The 19,414-nt window shown below is 36.6% G+C and overlaps 6 protein-coding genes across 6 annotated transcripts; 4 read left to right on the plus strand and 2 right to left on the minus strand.

Annotated features, from left to right (window-relative positions):
- The first annotated feature begins 42 nt into the window (after positions 1-42).
- LOC148181478 (ethanolaminephosphotransferase 1-like) lies at positions 43-6,350 on the plus strand. The gene is made up of 7 exons (XM_088032074.1): positions 43-249; positions 4,724-4,792; positions 4,840-5,032; positions 5,079-5,374; positions 5,422-5,730; positions 5,781-5,963; positions 6,011-6,350. Exons 1-7 carry the CDS (start codon positions 196-198, stop codon positions 6,071-6,073), a joined length of 1,167 nt encoding a protein of 388 aa, XP_087888200.1. The 5' UTR covers positions 43-195; the 3' UTR covers positions 6,074-6,350.
- On the minus strand, positions 6,300-6,826 carry LOC148181479 (coiled-coil-helix-coiled-coil-helix domain-containing protein 7). The gene is made up of 2 exons (XM_088032108.1): positions 6,573-6,826; positions 6,300-6,521 (listed from the first exon to the last, which is right to left on the minus strand). Exons 1-2 carry the CDS (start codon positions 6,711-6,713, stop codon positions 6,417-6,419), a joined length of 246 nt encoding a protein of 81 aa, XP_087888234.1. The 5' UTR covers positions 6,714-6,826; the 3' UTR covers positions 6,300-6,416.
- Positions 6,827-6,931: 105 nt separating this feature from the next.
- On the plus strand, positions 6,932-9,471 carry par-6 (partitioning defective protein 6). Its single transcript, XM_088032085.1, has 4 exons — positions 6,932-7,202; positions 7,361-7,586; positions 7,634-7,891; positions 7,938-9,471. The coding sequence occupies exons 1-4, from the start codon at positions 7,131-7,133 to the stop codon at positions 8,324-8,326; spliced, it is 945 nt and encodes a 314-aa protein (XP_087888211.1). The 5' UTR covers positions 6,932-7,130; the 3' UTR covers positions 8,327-9,471.
- An 85-nt stretch (positions 9,472-9,556) lies between these two features.
- On the minus strand, positions 9,557-10,748 carry LOC148181481 (ADP-ribosylation factor-like protein 16). The gene is made up of 4 exons (XM_088046211.1): positions 10,253-10,748; positions 9,842-10,205; positions 9,707-9,797; positions 9,557-9,658 (listed from the first exon to the last, which is right to left on the minus strand). The coding sequence occupies exons 1-2, from the start codon at positions 10,694-10,696 to the stop codon at positions 10,026-10,028; spliced, it is 624 nt and encodes a 207-aa protein (XP_087902337.1). The 5' UTR covers positions 10,697-10,748; the 3' UTR covers positions 9,557-9,658; positions 9,707-9,797; positions 9,842-10,025.
- Positions 10,749-11,482: 734 nt separating this feature from the next.
- Positions 11,483-14,560, plus strand: LOC148181482 (uncharacterized). The gene is made up of 9 exons (XM_088046203.1): positions 11,483-11,683; positions 11,732-11,926; positions 11,981-12,214; positions 12,264-12,416; positions 12,467-12,584; positions 12,692-12,839; positions 12,888-12,971; positions 13,020-13,058; positions 13,111-14,560. Exons 1-9 carry the CDS (start codon positions 11,579-11,581, stop codon positions 14,465-14,467), a joined length of 2,433 nt encoding a protein of 810 aa, XP_087902329.1. The 5' UTR covers positions 11,483-11,578; the 3' UTR covers positions 14,468-14,560.
- Positions 14,561-14,818: 258 nt separating this feature from the next.
- sip3 (septin interacting protein 3) lies at positions 14,819-18,981 on the plus strand. Its single transcript, XM_088045748.1, has 5 exons — positions 14,819-15,127; positions 15,178-15,270; positions 15,321-15,473; positions 16,811-17,818; positions 18,236-18,981. Exons 1-5 carry the CDS (start codon positions 14,999-15,001, stop codon positions 18,575-18,577), a joined length of 1,725 nt encoding a protein of 574 aa, XP_087901874.1. The 5' UTR covers positions 14,819-14,998; the 3' UTR covers positions 18,578-18,981.
- Positions 18,982-19,414: the final 433 nt, after the last annotated feature.

A 19,414-nucleotide genomic window follows, 5' to 3' on the forward strand; every position in this document is an offset into this window, starting at 1 on the left:
TTTGCCTCGAACTGTCAAAACTGTCATGTAGATCGCGGCACCGTCGCTAAAAAACAAAAATGGCGTGCTTGGGTTAGGTATATAAGCAGTCAATTTAGAATAAGTTTAATGACTCGAATATGATAAATACAAGTTAAATGAATTAAAACGTAGTGTTTATTACTGTAGGATTTAAGGATAATCAACACAAATAACATGGAAGTCAAGTATCTGACAACAAACCACTTGGTGGGTTTTGACAAGTACAAGGTAAGTTATTTAACACAATTTTAATTAACTTAACAGATCCGGCAATCATTTATGGGAAAATTCATTGGAAATTTAAGTCTAAATCAACACAATCTTATGGTAAACCTGAGTTCAAAGGTTTCGTCCATTGACTTGCATCTTGCAACAAGAAGTCTTGATTACTTAAAATCCCAGAAAAAGAAGAAATCTCGTGGTTGAACATGGTTGGTGTTATCAAAGTAGATTTCCAAAGCAATAGTTTATCGTTTCTTATCAGTGAACTATTTAGGATGTAGCTTCTTATAATTAATGACAGAGTTGTAAATCTTACTACGTAATAATAACATGTTACTAGCAATCACAAGAAGGGACATGCATTTGCACCTAGTTAGACAGGTTTTTTTTTCTTGTTTAAATCAATTTTATCGTTTCAAGTGAAGTAATTACAGGTGTTGATGTTTGAATTGAAAGAAGTTTTATTTGACTTATTTCTGGTACAATGGCTCAATTTTCTCTGGTGGGTGCAACAATTTCCATTTCATCAAACTTATTATGTGGGAACAGTTTTTTAACAGATAGCCTTACAAGATCACTTACAATCATTCAAATTGGTGCTCAAAGATGCAAAAATTAATTGAATACTAAATTATGCTGAGAAAACTAAATTTAAACCACCTGTTCAAGTTGGGTTAAACAATTATTATGTATACGAACTTTTATTTGTTATGTCTGGCCACGTTATTTTACATAGGTCGTTGCCCAAAAATGAGTTTTATATAATTTATGGATTTTTATAGTGATTTTCGTTTATTCATGAAAATTTTATTACACCATTGTGGGAATATAATCGAATTGATCCGTCATGAAACAATTGATTAATAATTCAATTAGCACCATTTCTAGACTTTTAGGTGTTTTCTGATGAAGTATAATATTTTACGAAACAAGAGATTAATACTTTTTCATTCCTGAGGGGATTTTAACGTCCGAAGTATTAAACCGAGAAAACAAAGAATTTACGAATTATCGAATGACGATATGCTGTTAATGAGTTCCAGATTATTTTCCCATGGAATCTAAAGCTACATGATCGCGGTTAATTCCAGATAAAAACAACACCCGCACAGCCACGTGCCACGTAATACCAAAGTTTTCCGTTACCTAATTTCACTTTTCGCTCATATTTGGCGTTTCTATTGCAAATATACTTCAAGAATTCGACTCTTAAAGAGGCTTCGCAAAATCCGCCTAAGAAACTTTTTTTTAAAGAAAATAAACAGCAGCGAACATTCATTTAAAACCCTTTGAAGTTTGAAAACATACAGAAGCTCGATGAAGCCACATAAATATAAACAGGTTGTAAATTACGTAAAGTCAGCAGAGGCGTGCTTGACTCGTCAAAGCTTAATTAATTAAAATTGACTGTTAATTATTTAGTTTTGATTTTGTGCATGAGATACTGCTTGATGTTGGGTCTCGGTCTAAGTGAAATGTCACGTGTATTTGGGATTAAATTGATTTCAATTACATCGCCACATACACTCATTTTATCGTGTTAAATTTATCCCATGAGATACGATTTTAAGGGGATTTCAGCCGTATTTTGGTTATGGGAATTGCACTCATTTAACGTAGAATTTCACGGAGAATCTACAACTTTTATAGGTTAAAACCCATATATAAACATTAATAATAAATAAATTGCCTGAGGGGTTATTATCGTCGACTTAAGATGTTAAATTGCCATTTTTGAACAAAATGCGTTATGCTTCGTCGACCGAAATTTGTGTTGTCAATTCTATCGATCTGTCGATCAGAATCCTTTTAATGCAAATCTATTATCTCATCACTTCATCTATATCAGTGTCAACACAATTTTTAAATAACTGATAGTGTCAATTTCCAAAAAGAGGTGTTTCACTGAGTATGAAAACACTTGACTACACCTGTAAGGCATGTACTTAATTTAAATGTTTATCTTTTTCACTTGTGAATTCAAAATGAATGCAAAACCTTGAAATATTCGTCATTAAATCCATAATTAACAGCGTTGCTTTGTCATCTAATTGCAGCAACTCAAGTTACAGAAAAAATGAAGCAAACATAGAGAAAAAAACTTTCGGAAAGAACAAACTCAGTTATTTATAGCATGCATATCCGGAATACTCGGATCATGACTTACAATTACACTTTTTACATCACCAATTCCGATTACCTATTGTTTTTTTAATAGTAGATCCGGCCAGGAAATGGACTAAACATAAATACAACCTAAAACACATAATTTTCTCATGTCAATAAAATTATGAGATTTCTGAATGAAATATAGAAATTTTAATCGAATGAAACAATGACAAATTAGTCGCCAAATTATAAAATTAGCGCCATCGCAGATATAGTGGGTCGATCCTGGAGCGGTGCCATTATGACACGAAAAATCTAAACACTGATAAAAATGATACGTCCTTCGGTTACTAGAAGCGTGTTATCTAAAGTTGTATTATTTTAAATATTAGCACGCGTAACCTGACAGAATTTATCGCTAAAACGATGAGGAATCGCGTGATGTTGGCCTAATTTTGTGATTCACAAAAGTAGGTTTTTTGCTCATGGGGCTTTGTTTTTTGTCATGGGACCATAACCAAACCCTTACGTGGGTTAATAGGACCGTGTTTGTTACACGACATTAAAAAAGAATTAATGAAATTTCCGACCACTTCCCAAATTTTCAGTTTAATCGTTTTTTTCATGTAATTTCTCATTATCATTGTCACCATTTTGGCACATATACAGGGTTTTCTGTACTTACAATATTGAGAAGTTGATAAAGCTCATGTTCTAGTTATGGTGATGGCAATGGACTGTTTAAACCCTTTAACTGTTGTAAACATATATACAGGGTGTTCAAAAAATAGCGGACCAACTGATAAGAACGTCAAACTCTAAGACGCTGTGAATTGGAAATGCTGTTTAAAATTTTTATTTGAAGCTTTGTAAGGGAGCAAAATAACTTTAAATATTGCGAAAAACGGCAACAGTGTTCAATTCTTTCGGTAATTATTAGGAGTATAATTTTGAGACCAGAGCAACACTTTGGTAGTTACAATTATTAATAAATCATGTTATTGGTTACTATGGTTTGCAATTAATTTTGATAACACCTGACCAGTAAAAGTCACAAAGCAGATCAAGAACCATTTGTTCTCTTCTTGGTGTGCGAATAGTCCTGGGTCCTCCATGATCCTGATAAATTTGGTTCCAATCGGCCCGTTTCACGTACCTGTTGATAAATTCGTTGAAAAGTATTCTTGGAGGGAATTTGCCAGTTACGAAATTCACAAGCCTTACTGCCCCTTACTGCTTCTCGACTGTTTCCATCACGTGTCGGTATATTCAGCAAAATTATACATCATTAGAGAAATAAACTCCTCTAGTTTGTGACACCTAAAAAATGTTTGACTTTTCTAAAAAAATGGTCATTGTCAGGCACTAGGCAACAATTAATTACTGAATTCTTGAAGTGAAATGTTGCCAGATTAATAATTTTGCGCTTTTGAGCTTAATTTGAAAAGTGCAAAATAACGTTTTGCATCAACATTTAAGGCATTTAAGGCATTTAGGTATGTAAATATCACCCAAAACATGAACTCTAGTAGAATTTTGTAAACCTTGAGTTTATTATAAGGAAAAATTTGTGCCCTTTAAGTGGCTGTAGATTTCCAACGAAGCACTCAATAATTGAAAAAACTTAATTTAGCTACTAGTTATTATCTGAAGATTCACGTAGTGAATAGTTGGTCCGCCATTTTTTGAACACTCTGTATATACGTTTTGACATTTTTCTCATAAACAATTTTTTTTTGTAATGCAAATTTAATTTATTTTTTTTGAAAAATAGAAATCTTTCAGAAATGATACAATTTAGGTATAGTATGGTATATAGAAAGTGATCTTTAATTTGCGTACAGAATTCAAAAATGGAATAAAATATAGGGAGTTCTATTTAAAATAAGCAAGTTGACTGCCACTTCCGGCATAGCCGGAAGTATCACGGAAATGTGAATCTATTTATTCGATTGGTCTTATTCGCTTACTTTTGTCGACCAAATTTTAAATTCTTATTATTTGCATTTTCTAAGAAAAATGGCAAAACGTATATATACGTTTACAACAGTTAAAGCGTTAATTATGTACAGGTGTTCATAGAATTAATTTAAAAATGATTCAACATTGCACTCTCAAAAATATTTACTGTCCATACTAGACAATGTAAATACACTTTTTGCGCCCTAAAAACCAAAGAACGGATTTAAAGCCCTTCTCAAAAGTACAAATGAGCCTTTAACATAAAAAAAACGTAACTTTTTTATTTAGTATTTAGTTCAAACTTATTTTACTGGAACTGTTAATAACCGTTAGAACGCCCTGTATATCAACTTGACCAACATGGAATTGCTCCCTCACTTCCGCTATTGTTACTTTTCTTTTCTTACAGTACAGTTGCAAAGATACGGGTCCCCTCAGCATTTACGTCATGCACCCCTTCTGGAACTGGTTGGTTCAAGTATGTAAATTCCAACCCTCTCGAACATAATAACACTCTTTTTCCAGTTTTGCCCAAAATGGGTTGCCCCCAATTTGATGACATTCTCAGGATTTCTTTTTGCCGTCATAACATTTCTACTTTTTACATGGAAAGACTACGGTTTTTACGCTTCTGACTCGGATCATCCGGACTACGCTTCGTTACCAAAATGGACATTCACAGCAGCAGGAATATTCCTGTTCTTAGCATACACTTTAGGTAACCACCAACTGGTGTTGGTTTGTACTAATTTCTCTTTGGTTAGATGGTATTGATGGCAAGCAAGCTAGAAGAACCGGCAGCAGCGGGCCATTGGGAGAATTATTCGACCATGGCTTGGATTCCTTCACCGCAGGGCTCATCCCGGTGGCAGCATACTCGTTGTTCGGACGTGGTGGGAGATACAGTATCATTCCATTTCGCATGTTCTTCATTTTGTGGAACATCTTGTTTAATTTTTATTTATCCCATTGGGAGAAGTACAACACTGGTGTCTTATTCTTGCCTTGGGGGTATGATTTTTCCATGTGGTTCACCATTCTAGCGTTTTTGTTTGCTGGGGTTAGTACGCCAACACTTTATAACTGTAATTCTGATTGTTATTTTAGTTCGCGGGACATGAAAGTTGGCACTTTGTCTTGCCAGGGGGGGTCACGACGGGGCTTCTATTCGAAGTCGTCATCTACGGAATGGCAGTGTTTACCAACATCCCTGTGATTCTCTACAATATCCACAATTCGTACAAAAATAAAACGGGGTACATGAGGTCGTTTAGCGAGGCTATCCGCCCTCTTGTACCCGTGACCGTCTTTTTTCTCATCACGTTATTGTGGGTCTTGCATTCTCCAGGTAACATCGTGGAGCGAGATCCAAGAGCTGTTTTTGTTATAATCAGCACAGTTTTCTCAAATATTTGTGTAAGTATTCGTGTGGAAACTGCGCCACGGTTTGGACCTTCTATTTTCAGTGCCGATTGATCGTAGCCCAAATGAGTAACACAAGATGTGACATTTTTAACTGGTTATTGGTTCCTACGTCTATTTCTATTTCGCTTTCGATTCTGACGAAGAATGCCACTCTTGAACTGTTTCTAACTTATGTATTGTGTGTGTTAACAACAACCGCTCACATTCATTACGGCACGCAAGTGGTAAGTTTCATTTCACACACTCTTAGGATCTCACTGGAATTTTCAAGGTGCGTCAAATGTGTGATCACTTCCGGATCAACTGTTTTAGCATAAAAAAATCGTCTGATTGACTAGTTGTAGAAGACCTCTAAGTGCTCGTTTTGCATTTATTTATTTATTTTATTGAGAACCCCATGTCTGAAGTCATAACAAGTAGTCAACAAATTGTATAGTATAGTCCAGTGGATTTTGAATTCAAAGAATTCCTCGACGAGAACGGAAACCACGCTTTACCCAAAGACTTTAGTTTGCAATTTTGTTTATTTATTGTGAATAGGATGATCAAAATACTCAAAGTTTGCCTGTATATTTTACTTTTTTAATAAAGTTAACAAGGGTTATATAGTGCCATATCACTGTAGAACTACGATTTTGTTAACTATTTTGAAAATAAATGTTTAAATTTTTATCTAGTCATTTATTTTGGCTAAAGAACTCCCGCTTTATTTGTTCCCTTTCTTCGACGGGGGGCAGTGTGGGGGATATACCTTTTCTCAGCCTGTCCGAGCGAACTGAAGTCTAAATAATAGAATAATTACGGAAGAATTTAGAGGACACGAGGGGGCATACCCAGAAAGCTTTACAAGTTTTGTAATTCTCCATCTGGAGCTGGCAGGCCTCCTTATTGAAGTTGTTGTCGTTGAAGCATTTGTACGTCAACTCCTGCTCTTTCAAGCAAGGGTTCAACAGCTCTGCATCCTTATTTTTCATTTGAAATAACTATCATTAGAGGTTATCTGTCAAAATCGATCTAGGGGAATTTGGTTATCGTCCCAGTAGAACGGCAGCTTTTAAAATTGTCACAGTTCAATTCTCGACGCTGATTTCGTGGCTTTTTGAATGAAATTAAAAATGTTTGTTGGTTTTGAACGGGGTTTTTTTATTTCCTTGCACGCGAAAGAGCGAATTTGTCCAAGGCGGAGCTGTTTCGCGGGTGTGTTGGCAGCCCTGTTTCGATGACTAAAGTCACCATTCCATAACTGTCTGTCCAGCAAGAGGATGAAGAATAAACGTAAATAAATTGGAATTTTAGTAATTTAATACGTTTTTCCGTTAGTTTAGTTGTTTTCTTCGTTATAAATTGTAATTGAATGTGTAACTAGTGATAAGAGAAGTGCAAAATTCGCAATGTCCAAAAACAAAATTGATATAAAGAGCAGTAGTAATGTTATGAATAATAAAATAGAAGTAAAGTCCAAAGTAAGTATTTTTTCTTAAGCACGCATGTTTTTTTGTCTTTGTTGATTAAAAATAGTTTCCATTTATGTTAATTGCAACCTGTAATTATACCTTTCTGCCTGTTAAGGAATGAGAGCATGAATCATTGTGCACATCGCTATTTAATTGTTTCTTCGTAGTTTGATGCGGAATTCAGACGGTTTTCCGTGGAACGAGATCCTCAAGCCAAATTTGAAGAGTTTCACTCTTTATTGGAGCGCTTGCATCGTCTTCGAGATATTGCTTTTTTAGTGTCTTATATTGACCCTAGTGACCAAGATTTGCTGCCAATCAATAACGATGATAATTTGCGGCGAGCGCTAGTGAATGCCAAACCCCTTCTAAGGGTCATAATCCAAAGAAAAGGTAAAGTGCTTCCTCAAACTTTCTTGTATTCTAACATGAAACTACAGGAGATAGTCTTGAAGAACTGAACGGTTATGGAACCATCAAACCCCGAAATCTAATCTCGAGTATATTAGGAGGAACTCCCGGTCGAACAAAAACTTTAGCGATATCGAACCCCCACGATTTCCGACAGGTGTCATCTATTATAGATGTAGATATAGTACCTGAAACTTGTAGACGCGTCAGATTGCTTAAGCACGGCTCCGACAAGCCGCTGGGTTTCTACATAAGGGATGGAACAAGCGTGCGCGTCACGCAGAGTGGTAAGTTACCCCCGACGCCCCCAAACACAACTAACATTACCCCCAGGTTTAGAGAAAATCCCGGGCATCTTCATCTCCCGTCTTGTGCCCGGAGGCCTGGCTGAATCCACCGGTCTTCTCGCCGTCAACGACGAAGTCCTAGAAGTCAACGGAATAGAAGTAGCCGGTAAGACTCTGGACCAAGTCACTGACATGATGGTGGCAAACAGTTCAAACCTCATAATCACGGTAAAACCAGCTAATCAAAGAACAGTGGCCCCGGTCCGTCGCGGCAGCTTCGGACGAAACTCGCAACTTTCCAGTGGTTCTCATCAGTCGCACACAACTGGTGGTTCAGATCCGGATGATCAGGATGAAATTGTTGACTTGACGGGGCCTACTAATTTGAATTTGAACGAGAGCCACAGTTCAGAAGATGGGATCTTACATCTTTAGTTTTAGAAATTTTCTTCCTTTGGCTGTAAGACTGTGGATCTTGATCCACATAGTATTATGAACAAAATCTGTCCAGGTAACATATCAAGGGAAGTATGAATGCTACTGTGTTGTTCCAATTGCGGAATTGCTGACTGGAAGCTGAGGCGATCCTCGCTCGGCTCAATGACTTAAAAGACGTAAAAATGAAATATGTTGTGGAGGGCTTACTAAATTCCCCAAACAATAAATTAATTGATTAATATAAAGCCTAAGTAATAAATTAAACCGCGATTTATATAATTATTTGTTCTTAAAACGTATTAGTCAACAAAGTATTAGTGTAATACAATAATTGTTTAATTTGTGACTAACGACAATAACGCGGTTATTCACACAATCTAAGCCTTGGTCGTACTTACTTAAAATAATCAAACACGCTTTTCCAAGGGCAAAATTGGGAGCATTTTCCGTGACGTTTCTGGTTTTGCCAACATATTTCATTTTTATGTAAACTGACTTGATATAGCTGAATACTTCTGAAGAACTGGTAATGTCATGAAAGAACACCATGGTCAATTATTTTAATTTTGGAAGTACTTAAATGAAACAATAAGACTAAGAAACATTCCGTTTTATGCTAAACCTTTTCATTCCATGTTTGTATGAATTCCATTTATCATATTTTATCAAGTACATCTTTTATTATTTTAAGGAATATAATTATTGTTATTCTATTCAGTATTTTAGTTATTGTAATGTAAGAATATTTTGTCCGTTGTGGTCAAGTGTCTTATCAGAACCAAGTTCTGCGAACTCGCCTTTCTAGCTACAAGAGTATTAAATTGAAATTTTATTTCCTGTTATTGTGGCAACGTCATTTTAAAGCAACTATTTTTTAAATCATGTATATATTACGTTAAGTACCTTTAAGACGAAACTGTAAGCTATATTTTCATTATATTTTACACTTTTATAAATATAAAGAGGCCTTTTTGATCGAATACTAGGGGAAAAAATTCCGTCCTTCCATGCCTTGAATCGAGCTTGTGACTTTTTTTTAATGTAACGATATTGTTAAAGGTACATTCTATGCAAGTGTTATAGTTGCATCACATATTATGTACTTATTAAAGTTATTCGAAATATATATATCTCAAGTTGAACGTCTTTTAATCACGAGTTGCGTAACAAGATTTTTATTTATGAAATAAAAACAACAGTCAGTAAAAAAATAAAAATAAAATTAGTGGTGTTCGTCGGCTGGTTGTTTCACCCAATAGCCCCATGGTGCGAAGTGCTCGTGCCCTTCAGACGGCCCTCGGAAAACTTTGATTTGGACTCGAGCGTAATCTTAAAACACCCCTTAAAAAATGATTCTTTGATTTTATCGGAACTTACCATGTTCGGATGCGGCACCTTCTAAGTCTTCGTAAACTGGAACGCAGTTAACTTGAACAAGCTGGAAAATGGCAACAGCCAACAAAAGTGCCTAAAAAAAACAGTCAATTCAAAAATTGTTATAATTTATAATACCTTTAGAGAGAACATTGTATTGTTGTGTCTTTCAATTAACTGATGCTGAGTAAATACGCCAGCTAATATTTATATATTGCTGAAATTGAAAGCTCCGGTAAGCATCCAAGTGTAAAATTGTTTTTGAAACTGAAAGTGTTGCAAAAAGATCACTATTTGTCTTAAGTGAAAGTTTCGAAAAATGTCATTTCTTTTTTAACCAATTCAGTATTTCCTCTCTTCCTTCCCCGGTGATCGCACTGGCTTCGGTTATTGTAATTTTTTGCTTAATTTCCTTTTCAAACCTTCGCATCTGTAGCATTAGCAAAGCTTCATTGCGCATCTGTCTGTAGCTCACGTCCATTTTTGTTAACACCAAGAGGAACTGGAAACACGCTCTAATTATTCAGTAGATACCAATTCATGCTTTACTTTGGCATTTGCGAGCATGGGATTAGCGATAATTGTATACAAAAGAACTCCAGCAGCACTGATTTGACACAGATTCGATGCGTCCACCACGTAGATAACTTTCTGCATTCCGGTAAAATACTTCGACCAGAGAGGAGACATTACTCCTCCGAGTTCTCTAATTTCGTAGACATCATTTTCTTGTCTAATTGTGAACATGTTTGTGCCCACAGTCGGCACGGAAGTTGCCGTTTCATCGACATTTTCCACGTTTTGGAGTTTTTTTAGTAGAAGAGTTTTACCAGCCCCGGTGGGACCCAGACATAGAACCATCGTACTGAAGAATGTTTTGGTTCTTGGGGTTGTTGCTACGATACCGCATATTTGGCTGTGGGGCAAGCGCAGAGAAATTTTGTGATGGTTTACTTTTTCGGCGGTTTTGCTTGTACCCACTTCGCGAAACATAAACAAAACAAAAGTAAAAACAGCGTTAAAAATTCGAACGGATTTTCACAGTCGTGGCGTAACATTTATTGAGGCGGAAATTGGCCTATTCAAATCAATAAGAAAATGCAGTTTTTTGCGGAATTGGTTGTTTTTAAAACCAGGGGAAAAGAACTGGTCTCACAAGATCGAAGTTCATTTCGCAATTATATTAAAATGTTTGTCTGATTAAAAAACTGTTATTAGAGATTAAATTAAACCATAACAGAGAATATTAGTAGGTCATTATTTGTCAGCATATTAAATAGATGATGACTAATGTAAAACGGCGCAAACATAATATTTATGGCTTAATTTATTGCTTATTGTTTTAAGACACTTTTCCCTTTTGCTTTCGTTACGATTTATCATTCATTAACATGCAGTTACAAACACTTCCAGAACCAATAAAATCTTTACAAGGTAGTAATTGTTAGTTTTTTCTATTATCGAGTTTCATTATTTCCCCATCTGGGCCCAAAGTTCAAATTGAATTCTTTGACTTTTCGAATTTTGTTTATGGCTGTGCGCTTGGTTTTAAGAAATTTTCACAACATAAAACGATTTATCAGTTAATTTGTTTCCTTTATCTCGCCCCAATTTATCCGTTAACAGCTCGCCAAAGAGGAAATGGTCAACTCATTGATAACCCCTTCGTTATCTCGTGCCATTTTTAATTACCACCGGAGACGGTTACATTTTAAACCCTTGTCCAAAGGCGCGAACTCCCCAACCAATCATATTCCTCAGATTTAAAATCGCGCATGCGCTGTGAGCCCGACAGTTTTGAATTGTTTGAAATGTGACAGTCCCCTCAGCTGCTCGAAAATGCCAGAAATTTTAAATTAAATTAATAAAGTAAACATGTTTATGTGTGATGTGCTGAAGAAAGAAGAATGTAGGAATGAGACTCTGCAAGAATTGCGAAAATTAGGGATAAAATGTAGACCGAAGAAACCCAAACAACAGGTACAGGTTATGAGTTTTTTTATCAAGTTATAAACATGTTGGTTTTAGAGTGTTAAGCCTGGAAATAAAGTTTTTAAAGTACCTCTTCAGGTACTACCGTGTGAGACTGTTACTTTAAAAACTGGACAACAAATTGCTGTTCCTAAACTAGTCCATCAAATGTGTTCTATAATTTTAAAAAATGCCAGCACTGAGGGTTTATTTAGAAAAGAAGGGTCCAAAGTTAGACAAGGGGAAATGAAGGTAATAATTTCAATGAAACAAACCGAGACATGTTTAAATGTGTTTTAATTTAAGTCAACTCTTGATTCTGGAGGGAGCTTGGACAAGAATCTACATGTTATAGATATAGCAGCTCTTTTAAAAACGCTTTTAAGAGACTTACCTGAGCCTGTTATACCGTACACATATCACGAGCTGTTTTTACGGTGTGTTTTACAAGACGTGGGAGAGTTCAAACCTAAGGCTTTACTCTTGTCATGTTTGCTATTGCCATTAGAACACCTCACCACTCTAACTTACCTTCTCCAGGTGATTCTCATACTTGCTAAAGTAAATATTGAAATTATTTCATTTATAGTTCTTTCGTGAGATTTCACAATACTCTTCAAGAAACAAAATGAATCCTTACAACCTGGCTGTTGTGATAGGACCTGCCCTTTTTCCGATAGAAGAGAAATTGACACAAACCACCGCCCAATTGAGGACCACCAAAATTTGCGAGATCATTAAGGTAAAAGTCACAAACTGGAAAAATAACTGTGCTAAGTCTTGTATTCTTAGATTCTAATTGAGAACGCCCTTGATGTGGGGATTTTACCTGAAAATATCATACAAGGTTTAGCCTCAAACTCCGAGACTGAAAGTAAAAAGAAGAAACGTCGGAGTGGATCTTTGACAAGTAATATTTGCCTAAAATTAAAAACATTGATTTGTTGCAAGTCCTAATAAAAAATGAAACTTGTTGTTGCTTGTTTTGGTGAGTAGTTAACTTGTTTTTTTTCCTAGGAATGTTCAATGGACTTAAGAAAATCGTGGGAGGGAAGTCAGTTGAGGATCACAGTGTGGTGACTCCAGACTTGTTATTGACACCCATCAGTAACAATATTGTGAAGAAACGACGGCTGCATTCTAACGGGATTTCTACGAAAAAAAAGTATATTTTCGGCTTGATTTTGCACATTTTTTTATCTACTTCTTGTAGGAAAGAGCTGTTGAATAAGCTGCCCGATAATGTTTTGTTGAGCACTCCTTTCGCGCCTCGAACACCAATCAGCATGGATTTAAGGTATTTGTATATTAAAAGACTTCAGGCAATTTTAATCATTATTTTCAGTGGGTCCAAGGACATCCACTCGAAACACACGAACGAAATGTAAGCATAAACACCCAAATCGTCTCCCAAACTAACAAGTTTTTCTCCCCAGACAAAAAGAAAGGAAATGGTTCTCCAGAAGCCGAAGCCTGAAGAACCTCAAGCAAGAAACCGACGCCTCCAAGAAAACCACCACCAAAAGCATTCTAGAACGTCGATGGTCCGCCATCAACCCCTCGAGCAACCTAAAACGAACGAAAAAACGAAACTCTTTCGCCGCCTCATCCTCCAAAGACATGAAGCGCGTTGAAGAAGTCCCCGAACCCGACTATATTCGCGTCTCTAAAACAGAATATGAAGCTATCAAGAACCGCGTTTCTGCAATGGAGCGACGGATCTCGATAGAAATTGAAAACGTGCAATCTCAGATCAGTACTGAAAACGAAAATAATAAGAACGAAGAAGTTGATACGAATATTTTGAACGTGCAGACGGCGTATGAGCAGACTTTGGTTCAATCAGCTCCGATGAGTCCCACAACGGACCACTTGGCGAAGAGATTAAGTAGGGAGTTGAAAATTAGAAGGAGTGCAGAGCAGAAGATTATACGATCGCCGAGTGCGCGGAAGATTGGGAGTATGAGAAGGAAGTCGAGGGAGCTGGAGAAAAACAACTCGAAGTTGGTACGGCATCAGTCGTGGCACGTGGCCCCCAGAACTTCAATTCCGAGAGTTAGTCTAAAAAGAGGCAAACCCAACACTGTGTTCAATGGTTTGGGTTTGTGTAGATGCGATGACGATATTTTAGAGAGTAAAGAGATACGAAAGACGCGCTCTTCTTCAGTTGGAGAGCAAAGCACGAAAGCAGTTTCTTGTAATCTGTCAGGGTCCAGCGATACCTGGGTCAGCGCAGAGTGCTTTTTCACCACCTTAAAATCAGACAAATCCAGCAATCTGACTGGAAGAGCCTCTTTGGCTGAGCTACGAAGTCAAAACGCCGGAATGGTACTCGCCAAAGCCAAACTATTTGACAAACTGTCAGACTCCGACAGTTCAGGTAGTCTTAGAAGCCTCCCAAGAGCTAGAGTTGGAACCAAAATTGGGGCGTCGCGAAACACCGACAACAGACTCTCCTACAGAGTGAGAAATCTGAAATATGAAGAGCGAAGAGTCGGGAAGAAGAGCATGTCACCACGACGCCGCAATGGGCAATTGAACCAAAAACACAAGATACAAATTGCTAAACAGTGCTTGAGCTCAAGCACGGAGAAAAATAGTGATAAGGAGAATATTCCCGACAGAGTCGATAGTCAGAATTTTTCGTCACCAAAGTACTCGACTCCGAGGATTCCTCCTCATATTAAAAAACCGCTTCATGTTAGATCGCCAAAAAGACTGTGCCGAACGCCGTTGGGAGTCGAACGGGGAACCCCTCTCAGGGTTATAAAGACCCCGCTGAAAAATATATAGTTTTTTAATACTGTTTTATACTCTGAAGTAAAATTTATTCAACTGTATTGTGTGACGCAAATTGCGGACGCGTGTATCGCGGTTTAAGAGAATATATTGTATAATCGAAGTTGCTTTTTTCTTCCAATCAGATGTTTACATTTTGCTAGTGAGAACCAATGAGAAACTCCCCATTTGGGCGAGTCCGGACCTGTAACTGGAGTAACTTATGGAACAACTGTAGTTTGACTTTTTTGTTGTTTTAATTGTCAAAGGTGCGTCACTTTTACACGGGCTTGGGGATATTGGGATAATTATTGTAATCCTATGGCTAAAAATAGCGTAATTTTTGATAAAACCCAATTGTTGTAGAGTTGGCAACACCGCGCTGCGCAGTTTGACATTTGCCGACGTCCACTAATATATCAGCTGTCAAATGGTAAAAAGACAACATATGAGGTGAACACACGTAGCAAAAGCGATTTTTCAAATTCTCCCATATTTTCGTCAAGTCTATCATGTGTTCAGTGTAATAAAGAAAAAACCGCCACCATGAGGTCCCTAGGAATATCACTTTTGAGTCTCACCCTAACTACGATTGTGATAGCAAATGCATACTATCAGAAAAAACAATTCTACCCCTCTGTTGTTTATATAACAAAATCAAACCCTAGTATGGCTGTAAGTATTCCGCTGTAATAGCTAAATGTTTGTACAACACGCATTTGTAGGTTATATATATTCAAGCTTTTATATGTGTTCTAATTGTGGGAAAAATTATGAGGAAAATCTTTTTTGGACAACTCAGATCAGCTGAGTTTGAGGTATTATAACAACACACGGTAGATTGGTTTTAAAGGTGTGGTATTTACAGCATTTAATGGAGAGATCATGGTATGCAATTACTGAGACTTGTTTAGCATTCACAGTGTTCAGAGATGACTTCAATCCCAAGTTTGTAGCGTTATTTACTTTATTGCTTTTTCTTAAATCGTTTCATTGGTTGGCTGAAGACAGGGTCGATTATGTGAGTATTTATCACCTACTAGAGGGTAATACCAGAAGTTTAAAAATGATACAAGTGAAAGGTGATTTAGGTATCCCAAGGCTGAATTTGCAGTACTTCATGCGTTTATCTGGTGTTCCAGTTTACAGTAAACTTCATTGATCATCTTGTTTACAGTTTAAATCAAACGGCCCAATAAAACGCCTCACCTCTAATCTAAACTTACTTCATAATCATGTTTGAAATATTCTGAGAAACACCACACTATATTTTCAACTCAATGTCGTAATTTTTTGTCTTTGAGGCATAAGCGATATGAAGGGGTAGAAAATCACCGAATTACTGTTTTCTATTTGGTTGTGTAAACAACAATTGTTTTTGTCAGCGTGTAAGTTTATTTGTGTCCTTTGTTTACATAAGGCAGAGGCGGGTGAAGGAAAACAGTACAAAAACTGCTATTTTCCTAATTATAGTAACAGTTCTGTTTCCGCTAGACTTATTTTTATCATTTATCAGAAAAGAACCAGTGGATGATAAGAAATATTTAGCAGTCCATTGTTTTATTGCCAATCACTTTTCAACTCTACAAAATTGTTATCTCAAATTAACAAAAATTTAATTAAATTTTTAAACTTTGAAATTATTGAATACAACAATATGAAGTGGCCCACCTCATTTTAAACTCATAAGTGCACGAATTTTTTATTAGCGTAGAATATAATGGAGTTTGCATAATTTTCAATATCGACAGAATATCATTGTTTAACTTGTACAGTTGTGAATAAATGATTTTGTATACCATAGGTAAACAACAGAGCAGAAGTTTTATATCTGAATTACATATTTCAAAATATCTACCAAGTGCAAATCAAAATATACTTGTAATATTTATTATGTACTCAGTTTAAAGTGCATATTGCTAATATTTCAGTGCCAACAAAGATATAAGACTAAATGGTCATCAAATTGACATTACATTTCGAAAGTTTACATCCAAGATCTATAAACTGATGAGGCAGGGAGGCGCCAAGCTTCATGTTTTATTTTTATTGCTTTTTTGTTACTTTCTGCTTGTTATTAATGTAATCAACATAATTATTTTTAATTTGTACATGTTTTCATTTAGGTCAGATAGTATAATACAATTGCAAGCAACAAAAGTTGTTTGCTCAGAATTAGAAAATTTAAAACGTCACATCAAGTGAGTTTTTTAACACGTAGGAAGTAATCCAATTAATGTTGATCAATTTTCTATCGATTTATATAGCCTTGGATTGTATCATTTATACCGTTCTAAGTATTACCCGAGAAAGGAAAAATTGGTGTATAATTTTCGCTAAAAATGTCGTCTTTTTTAGATGGAGAGGAGCCCTGTCATCAGCCTAATATTCCACATAAGAGTCCTTTCCCTCCTCCTTCTCCTAGGATCATTAGACTTGCACTTTATTCAGCACGCGTACCAATCCACGGTATCAAAAGGCGCATCAGTTCAACTAGTTTTTGGATTTGAATACGCCATTCTTCTTACCGTCGTTATAAACATAGCGATAAAATACGCGTTGCATTCAGTGGACCTCAATAGCGAAACCCCTTGGGATAACAAAGCGGTATTTTTACTGTACACTGAGTTAATAATGGGCTTCATTAAAGTCATCTTGTATGTGGCTTTCGTAGCTATCATGGTACGAATTTATACGCTACCTTTATTCGCTTTTCGACCGATGTACTACACGATACGAAACTTCAAAAAAGCCTTTAGCGACGTCATTCTTTCACGTCGCGCTATTCATAATATGAACACCTTATACCCTGATGCTACCCCCGAAGAACTCCAAGCTGCTGACAATGTTTGCATTATTTGTCGAGAAGAAATGACAACAGCTTCGAAGAAACTCCCCTGTAATCATATCTTTCATACTTCTTGTCTTCGCTCGTGGTTCCAACGACAACAGACTTGTCCAACTTGTCGCTTGAATATTCTACGAACGCCGACGAGTAACAATAACGAACCAAGACCCGACCAAAGGCATAGACAAGTGCCAATTAACCAACCTAATCCTTTCTTTAACCCCTTTGGAGGACCCAATCCTTTCCAAATGTTTGGACAAAACAACCAGCAGCAACCGCAAGCTCAAGCTCAACCACCTGCAAGTGGTGCTGGTAGTCAAGGAAGTACAAATGCCCAACAACCCAACCCTAATATTCCACCGCTTGTTTTTCCACCATTTCCGTTCATGCCGTTTATGGCGCCGCCACCTATGCCACCACCGAATTTAAGGTCTTTGTCGCCCGAGGAGCTGCGGAGGATGGAAGGAAACGAGCGGCAGAATGTGGAGGCCAGGATACAGTGTCTGCGTAACATTCAGGTGAGCGCAGTTTTTAAGAAAAAGGAGAATGCGGTGCAAGGCCGGTAAGCGCTTTGTGATAGACCGAGAAATAGTCTTTCATAACTCTTTTTGCGCTACAAAGATAAAAAGTTGAAATATTTGTTAATTACATGTGACTACCGGGAGAAATGTATCGCACAAAAAGCTAATTTTAACATAATCTTATAAAAAATAAATGCCATAAATTCATTATTCCTGTTAAGAAATATTAATCCTAGTAAATAATAAATTCCTTAAATACTTAAGTATTAGGAATTGAATGTGGATTGTAGAAAATAATTAAAATTATTAATTAATTTCTGCATGATTGATTAAAGCTTTTTAATCTTGTTTACTCGTAATGAACTGGACTTTAATTTGTGCATGAAATAATTGCCAATTTTTTTTGTTATTCAGGTTATGCTGGACGCCGCGGTAGTAATGATGCAGCAGTATAGCGCCGCTGCGACCCTATCAATGCAAGCGCCTTCCAACGAGCCCCAGCCCGGCCCTTCAACCTCTGGTAGCCCCCCAACTTGTAACGGAGCCACTCCAAAATCGCCAATAAATCTGCCAACTAGTTCAGTGATTAATAATAACACTGAAAGTGACTCTGTAGCTAATGCTAGTGCTGGTGCTAGTGCTAGCACCTCAAACGAAAACGCAACAGCGACGACAGAACCATCAGCTGCTTTATCTTCGGAAGAAGAATTGAGAAGACGCAGATTACAAAGATTCCAACAAACGACGGAACAATAATTTTAATTTTGGCTGATTTTATTCCATATTGATTATATTTTGGGTAATCAATTTTTTATATTGATAAGGGCTGACCTGTGTGTAGAAGAAATTGGTAGTTTTAGTGTCAAAGGCTTGTGCTATTATTTATCCTATTCATTTATAACACTTAACATCCAATAAATTCATAATGTGTGAAAAGGCCCTTATTCCGTTGTAAATATTTAATAAGTACTTTAAGTTCGTGTAGGATTTCATATTACCTAATATATTGATTATTGTTATGTATTTTAAGATTTATGATGGCCCTATTATTATTTAAAGACTGGATTGTTTGGTGACAGGAGTGTCGCCGTCAACATGAATGTTACGTATTTCACTTTACACTAGTAATTTAATTTGTTAAATAAACTGTATTGTGGATACTTTCTTTTTTACAGTATGAATCCTTTCTCAATTAAAAACACCCAATTCAAGAGTATATTCATCCATTCCTCAAAAAATTCACAAACTAATTTTCTAGTGCCTCGGTTTTTGGCGGCAATGACACTCTTTCTTACGTTTGCCACAGGAAGATTTCTTTGGATCCTCCTGTAAATAATCTCCGTTTGCAGACTTACAAAAGTCAGTCTGTTGAAAACACGAAACTTTCACCCATTCCCCTGATCTAGGATCCAACCTCCAATGACTCTTATGCAAAGACCGTTCAATCCTCTTCGACGGAGGCACACCGTTTTCATGTCCCTGAATAACAGACTGTACATAATCAATTTCGTTCCATCTCTTCTCATTTTGTAAAATATCCGAATTGACGCGTTTGTTTTTCCCACAGTTACAACACACTTTATTTTTAACTTT

Source organism: Gnatocerus cornutus, chromosome 1 (genome assembly GCF_029298725.1).
Source record: "Gnatocerus cornutus isolate USDA-ARS CGAHR chromosome 1, icGnaCorn1.1, whole genome shotgun sequence".
Lineage (NCBI taxonomy): Eukaryota > Metazoa > Arthropoda > Insecta > Coleoptera > Tenebrionidae > Gnatocerus > Gnatocerus cornutus.